General features: G+C 45.6%; 1 protein-coding gene across 1 annotated transcript; it reads right to left on the reverse strand.

Annotated features, from left to right (window-relative positions):
• Nucleotides 1–502: 502 nt before the first annotated feature.
• NPY2R (neuropeptide Y receptor Y2) lies at nt 503–5,986 on the reverse strand. The gene is made up of 2 exons (XM_074865086.1): nt 5,944–5,986; nt 503–2,910 (listed from the first exon to the last, which is right to left on the reverse strand). Exon 2 carries the CDS (start codon nt 2,872–2,874, stop codon nt 1,717–1,719), a length of 1,158 nt encoding a protein of 385 aa, XP_074721187.1. The 5' UTR covers nt 2,875–2,910; nt 5,944–5,986; the 3' UTR covers nt 503–1,716.
• Between the last annotated feature and the right edge of the window lie 1,472 nt (nt 5,987–7,458).

The raw sequence follows: 7,458 nt of genomic DNA on the forward strand, positions 1-7,458 counted from the left end.
ATGGCTGAGAATTAATCTATTTTTGTAAAACTATTTAAGAATGATGGATACTTTTTCCTGCTTGAGTAAACACTAGTTAATTCTCTAGACCTCCCTTCTCTACTCATGAAAATCCAAGTCCAAATGATTTCATGGATATTTAAGGGATGGTGCCAAATACTGCATACACAAAGATTAATTTCTCCAGTTGATAAAGACCTGATACCATTCATTACATTGCTAACACTTCAGTAGTGGAGTTTTGTTGGGTTATAATTTGTAAGAGAGAACACAATGAATTTAGAAACAACGAAAAATTGAGAGAGAAAAAAAAAAAAAACACACCACGACGCAGCTGAAACATAGCTGTGGAAAGAGACTCCAAGTGAAAGTATCACACTTATTTTCATTCCAGATAAGCAACAGGGCAGCTTGGAATAAACATGGATTGAAGTTTTCTTTGTCTCTTTAATGAGTTCAAAGAGGCTAAACAAAGACACAGAAGAGTTGAACATTGCTGTGTACAACACAGTAAACAGATTAAAATTTTATACCTGAGCAAAAAAGGAATTTAACTATTAACTACAGCATGCAGAGTAACTGATAAGTTATCACATAAACCTAGCATACTGTTATAAGGTTACAGTCATTCAGATGTTCTTAATTTTTACAAAGGCTAAAGATGGAAAAAGCTCCAAGACGAGTGTGTGACATAAAACCACAATAAGGAAAAGCACATTACCATCTAGCAGCCTTTCCAGAGGATCAAAATTATCTGCTGTTTTATTATCCAGGGAGAAAGCAGCAACAATTCAAAGCCTGTGGAGTTAATAACATGTTAGACATTTAAGCAGTTTATGAAGTGCTCACAGAAGACCTGAGCCTGCATCCCCGGCCCTCACATGCCACTTTAAAGCACTGCATTTGTGAGCTGTTCCCAGCACAGAATGAAAGGTAAGGATCTGCAGGGAATGACTGAGCAGGTCACAGGCTCATGATTTTCTCACCAGCATAACCACAGCCAGTTCTTAAGGAATGACTTTTTACTCCATTTGATTGACCAACACCCACATTTCATTTTATGTAGAAACTTGACCTTTCTTCACATTGAATCTGTTGTTTGGGTGGGTTTGTTTTGGTTTTTTCTTTTTTTCCCCCTAGTCCATTTCAAATGCTCTGGTTTGAAGTACTTCAGTACAAGTCAAAAAACAGTAACATATTTCTCTTCTTAATTCCTTTATCTTCCCAAAAGATGCCTGTGGGAGAGAAGAGGTCTGAAAAGTTTGAGCTTTAAACAGCACAGCCCATTCCCCCAGACAGGTTTCATTCTCCTGGCAGATTTCCGCTCTCCCTGATCTCCACGTCCGATATAAAAATTACCTGCTCTCACCATCAATATTCCTATGCTACAAATCAGCCGTTTGCCTTCCTATAGCAAAACCAGCAAACTCTGCCTTTGTCATTTAGACTTGTCAAAGAGAGATGGGAGGGATGGGAGTGTCTCTTACCATGTTAGAGACAGCCATAAACAGTCTCTCCCTTTTATTTCCTTGCAGTTGTATAGTTACGTACTCTTGATGCCAATCAACTCCCCTCAAATCATACCACACGCCTTGACTTTCCTACTACTTTTCTTTCAGCATTTATGAATAAAACTATGCATTAAAAATGCATATGTCAACATGGACTCATCCCTTTGTCCACAACATATTAATTTCTTCTTTAAAGTCAGACATCTTAGACATTGGTAGGTTGTGTGAAAGAGTCTCCAGGGAACTGAATCCTTTTTGCTTCTAGTTTCTTCCTGGCTTTGAAAGCTGCTGATACTTCAGGGTGGATGGAGTCCAGCCGCTGTTCACACTGGAAGGCCGTGAGGAAGGCCGTCCTGTAGTTGCTATTCATCCAGCCATAGAGAAGGGGGTTAGCAAATGTTGAGCACATGGCAATAACATGAAACACTGTGTAGATCAGTTTGTATTCTTTCAGGTCTAACACTTGACTGTCAATGTCACTAACTAGCTGGAAGGTGTGAAATGGCAGCCAGCTGACAGCAAACACCACAACCACACACACCAGCATCTTAGTGGTTTTCTGCCGCCGATGGTGGTAGTGGTCATTCCCTGCCCCAGGACTAACATGGTTCCTGAGCTTGGTCCAAATACGGGTGTAGGCATAGGAGATGACTGCCAGAGGCAGCACGTACTGGATCAGGAGCATGGAGACACTGTAGATGGTGCCGTAGTTGAGCTGCCCCTCCCCTGGCCACTTCTCAGAGCAGACCACAATCTTGAAGTCAGGAATGATCTCAATCAGCGAGTACTCACGGAAGATGGCCAGAGGACTTGCCAACAAGGCACTGACTGCCCAGGCAACTCCTATAATCAGGAAGCTGATCCGCTTGGAGATTTTGCTTTCCAAGTGGTAGACAATGCAGCGATGCCGATCCAAAGCGATCACAGTCAAAGTAACCGTAGACACGTGCACAGCAAGAGCCTGGGCATAAGGCACCAGGTGGCACAAGACTGGGCCCAGTTTCCATTCACCCAACAGCGTGTAAACCAAGGTGAAGGGCAGGCATAATGTATTCACCAGCAGGTCAGCCACAGCCAGATTGGCAATGAAGAAGTTAGTCACTGTGCGCATGCTTTTGAACTTGATTATCACATGGATCACGAGCGAGTTTCCAATCACCCCCAGTAGGATGATGGAGCAGTAAGCAAAGATGAGGATTATCTGCACTTCAACTAGCGTTGTGCTGTCCTTCAGTTCTGGTTTAGGGTCCAGAGCCAATTCACTGAGCGGTGTGGTGTATCTTGGCAAGTATAGCTTAGTGAACAGCTCCATTTTCATTTCATCTGTCTGGTTTTCTTCACCTACTGCTTCCAGGGGCCCCATCCTTGCAACAGCCTGGTCTAAGCAACAGAGCTGTCTCTGAAAACAAACCAGTACAAGAACATGTGGAGAAATCAGTCCGCGGTGGCTAAGACAAAAAGTAATGAGCTAAAGCTACAGCTTTGTCCTCCCCTAACCCACGTTCTACATCGCAGGATTAAGAGACGATCTGTCTTAATATATTTAAATTCTGTTGCCCTTAACATTTGAAGCCCGATCCCAGAATATTATTCAGGCATGACTTCTGCTGAAAATTGGGGCAGATTTCAAAAACATTTCAAAGACAAAGTTTGCCTAAGTAAATGCAGAAGGATTATGATCCTGCTGGGCAGCATATTCTTTTTTACAATCCACTACTTAAACCTACTGCTGATTTAGCACAAAACTTCCATTAATACCTACGGGAATTCTACATGGAACGGCACCATCCAGACTGTTATTAGCATAATAATCTTTCAGATTTTCCTTAATGGAAAGTGTTTCCTTTAATGGTTACTAAATTCTTACAGGTTTATGCCCCTCCTTAATACAAGATTACTAATTACTGAGATCTTTCTTTAAGGAATTTCCTTTTAGGAGAGGTTGTGCCACAAGGCAAGCAAAAATACTCTAATAGAACTGAAATAATAGCATTTCTCTGAAATGACTGTGTAACCTATTCATGCTGAAATTAAGTCAAGAAACAATTAAAACTCAGTTATACATAATATTTCCTTTCTGTATAATGTTTGAGAAAACACAGCTCCTTGGAGGCTGCCAATCAGGCATTCATTTCTGACTGCAGTCATAGAGAAGAGCAAATCATTCCCCTACTGATGTCAGTAAGAATTTCACCACTGACATCAAAATCACATTTTACTGCCTCCCCCTACACAGGCTAAGCCAAATTCTATGCTGCCCTAAGAGAATTCTATGCTGCCCTGAGATGGATATATGGATGTTTTACAGTTAATTGCTGACTTGGACTTCAGTCCTATGTAAAATGTGCACGTCCCCATGCAGACTGCCCAGACCGTGGGTGGCATGCTAAGGGAGCACCGTGCACCTGGGGGCTCCTTGGTTTCACCTGGCAAAAAATACTAAGAAACTCCCAGTGCCCAGTGGGCTCACTGAGAAAACAGCATTTGCCACTGAGGGGAAGGCCAAACCTGAGTTACTAACTCTGCTTCCCCATTCATACATTCCCTAAAGAAAGCAAGAGTAGAGAAGAAATGTCACTTTCTTGCCATCAGGTGTTACACATAGCTTAATCCAGGTCTGCCTAGAGACTGTCTAGCTATTAATGCCTTTGGTTTCACATGACTTTTAAAAATTATTTTCTTTTTAATGAGATCCACTTCACTGTGGGTTTTGATCCCTACCTCTGTTCCCATTAACTATCTATCAGTGACATCCCTAAGCGTGATTTCCTAACCGAGAAAGGAAGGTTGTCTACCGGTAGGGGACCGAGCCCTTCGTGTTTGTTTGCATCCCACACAATATACCAAAGAATTTCTCAGGGCAAGCTCTTTTTGCAAAAGCAACAGATCAACCGCATGAACTGAAAGGTATTTTCCCCACAACTAAACTGGTCAGAATTATGTTATACTGTTTAGTCTGCATTTATTGTACAATTAATAGTGTAAGCCTGAGATGTGAAACACCACAAGATATGTGGCTGAGATGTGCTAGCTGTTCATACAAACTTACCCTACAGATTTTATAGTCATACAATCAGTTATCAACTACTAGCCTAAGCACAGGGGGCAGGAAGGGATTCCTCATCAATACACCTTTAGTCCACCAGGTTAAAAATGTAAGAGACCCTCCACAATTTGCACAGCCAAGGCTACACAGAAGTTCAGAACTCTGCCGAGCTTCTTCCTTCAACCCATGTAGCTACACTCAAGAATTATGCCTACATATATTATTAGAGATTTGTTGAGGTCCCAGGACTGTTTGGTGCTCCAAAAATCTCGTAATTTTTTCCTGTGCAAAATCAGAGCAGGACATATTTAGACACTATAGTGGAAGGGTGAGAGAGGAGGCAAATTTCACAGTTTTTTCCCTTCTTTGCCATCAATCCAGGCAGGAGGATGTAGCTCAGCCAAAGAAGGTAGCATCCCTTTCTTCCCAAAAATATTTTCACCTGTTTCTCTAGTCCTTGACTTTCTATTGATTCCTACTTCCAACACCCTTTTTTTTTAGCAAAGCCTTCTTTTGTTCTGCCACTTTTATTTTATTTGTTACTGCCTGTTTGGGCTGATGAAAGGCATTTTGATCTTGTCAATAAGATAAAGCTGAAGCAGGGATGACCAGGGTTTCAAGCAGAGATGAGCTGGCATGTCAGTAAGTGATGAAATAAATTGGACAAGTTTGATACTGTTGGTGGGACAGTTAAGAGGGCAAAGAATTGGTGGCTTTCAGAGTATAGGGGGAAAACCGAGGTGGCATTTGATACCTCAGGTAGTGTCTGACAGGACCCTTTCTGCACTTTTTTGGTATAAACTCTCCAGCTGATAGCATTTATTTGCGCACCTTGCGTGCTGCACAGCACTAGGGGTTTTTTTCCATTTTTTTTTTTCCCCCCAGCAGTCAGATCCTCAGGGTGGGCATGAAATCGCATCTAACTTTCGGCAGAGGAAGGCCCGTAGAGGATTTACATCGGTTCTGAGAGCAAGTAAGCGAAAAGGGTGAAATACGTGATGCCATTAGCAAGCAGCCTTTCCACCAGGACCGCAGTGCCGGCGCTAGGGAAGGCGCTGGGGTTGCTCGGGGCGAAGGTGGCGGCAAGCGTGTCTCCGGGGTGTCGCCGCTGCCCCCCGCTCCCCAGACACCCGTCCCCGGGCGCTGCCCCACGCCGGCCGCGCTCCTCCATGCCCCCCTTCCCATGTTCACCTTCCTCCCGCCCCGGGGTTCCGAGCGTGGCCACCGCCGGCCATTGCCACCGGAGCCGGTCTCCCAGGGCAGGGCAGGGCGAGGAGCGGAGCCCCCTCGCCCCGCACAGGAGCGGCCGCTCCCGCCGGCCCCGGTCCCCCCGGTGCCGGTCCCCCCGGTGCCGGTCCCCCCGCCGCCCTCCCCTCGCACGCTCACCGGGCCGGCTCTCTCCTCCCTGGCAAAGGGGCAGCGGCGCGGCTGGGCCCGTCGAAAGTTTGGAGGCGCCGGTGGCGGCGGCCCCCGCATGCCGGGGGGGCGGGACGGGGCGGGACGGGGCGGCCCGTCCCCGCCGGCCGGGGGAGGGCGCGGGCGGGGCGGGGGGGGACGCGGCTCCGCCCGCTGGGCTCCGCTCCAGGGGAGGGGGGCTCCGGGTGCGGGGAAGGGGGCTCCGGGCCGCCGGTTCGTGATGTGTCGGCTGCGTCTCACTCCGGAGGCAACAGCTGTAGCGCTGCCACCGGGAAAAAAAGGGGGTTGGAGGAAGGGAGGTAGTGCCAGGTCCGGGCTGATGTACGCGCCTCACGCCTGAGCCTGCTGCCTAGTTTTCCCGGCCTCCAGACTGCTTCTGGAGCAGTGTGAAGGGGATGCCTTTGCTCCAAACCACTGCTGAAATCCTTGGTTACAAGCACCCCAGCTTGCACAGATTTGCTCTTCCTCGTAAGAAGATGTGGATATTGCCACAGCAGGTGTAAGGATGAATAAAGCATTTACATATTCCATCAAGAGCAAAATAAAAGATTGCATATTTATTTACAAGGCTGCAAAGGTAAAGACAACAGCTGCTGTATTTATTTAGTTCTATATTCAGTAACCTTTCAAAAAAGCTGGCTTGCCAGCCGGTTTAACTGAGGACTAGCTCCAGCCAACATTGCTGCCCTTCTGGTAGGCTCTAGCTTCGTTAAATCCATCAATAGGTTCTACTTAGCATTTTGCTGTGTGCCTGATGCCTCTCTTGCAGGCATAACTTGGGAGGTTCAAGGGAGTGTCTTCTCAGTGTGCAGCTGGAGGGCCTGATTCACTGAACGGTGCTTCAGCCCTAGTTGTTGCTCCCAAGAACAGGAACCAGGAGTGTTTGGTTACTCTGTGAATACAGCACTGATGCTTGGACAATTCTCATCCCAAACCCTACAGAAGCTGCCATCCAGAACAGGAATGCTCCTTTACTTTCTGTCACTTAGGTCAATGTGCATTACTACTTCAGGTAGTTTCAAGGATCAGCAACCTTATCTTCCCTCTTCCATCCTCCTTTTCTTCCAAAGGAGACTCTGAACAAGAGCTCTTCCTTTGTCAAAGGTAATGCTCCTTGCTTTGGTTATAGCTCAGTATTACACTCCTATCAGAGGACAGAGGAGAGGATACTCAGAGGAGTATCAAGGAGTAACTTCAGCAATTTACAGTTGGTTTTGGAATTCAAAACGTGTCCTGAGAACAGCCTTAGATCTTTACTAATTCAGGCTATCACTTCACAAAGGGCCCTGCTCTTAGTCCTTCAGTACTTCTGAGACTGATAATGGAATTCTTCTAGCTTGTTGCAAAATAGATTTCTTTGATGACTAAATAAAGAGCCAGGAGTTTCAATTCTCCTACCCCCCTTTATTTCATTTCCCAAATCAATTTAATTGTAGGATTTTATTTTTTTTTTTTTTTTTGTCTACCAGCAGACATAAATGCATG

The sequence above is a fragment of the Strix uralensis genome, chromosome 4, assembly GCF_047716275.1.
Source record: "Strix uralensis isolate ZFMK-TIS-50842 chromosome 4, bStrUra1, whole genome shotgun sequence".
Taxonomy (NCBI): domain Eukaryota; kingdom Metazoa; phylum Chordata; class Aves; order Strigiformes; family Strigidae; genus Strix; species Strix uralensis.

What these genes read in the sequence shown, in the direction of transcription:
- NPY2R (XM_074865086.1), bottom strand. Translation starts at nt 2,874, where the DNA reads ATGGGGCCCCTGGAAGCAGTAGGTGAAGAAAACCAGACAGATGAAATG.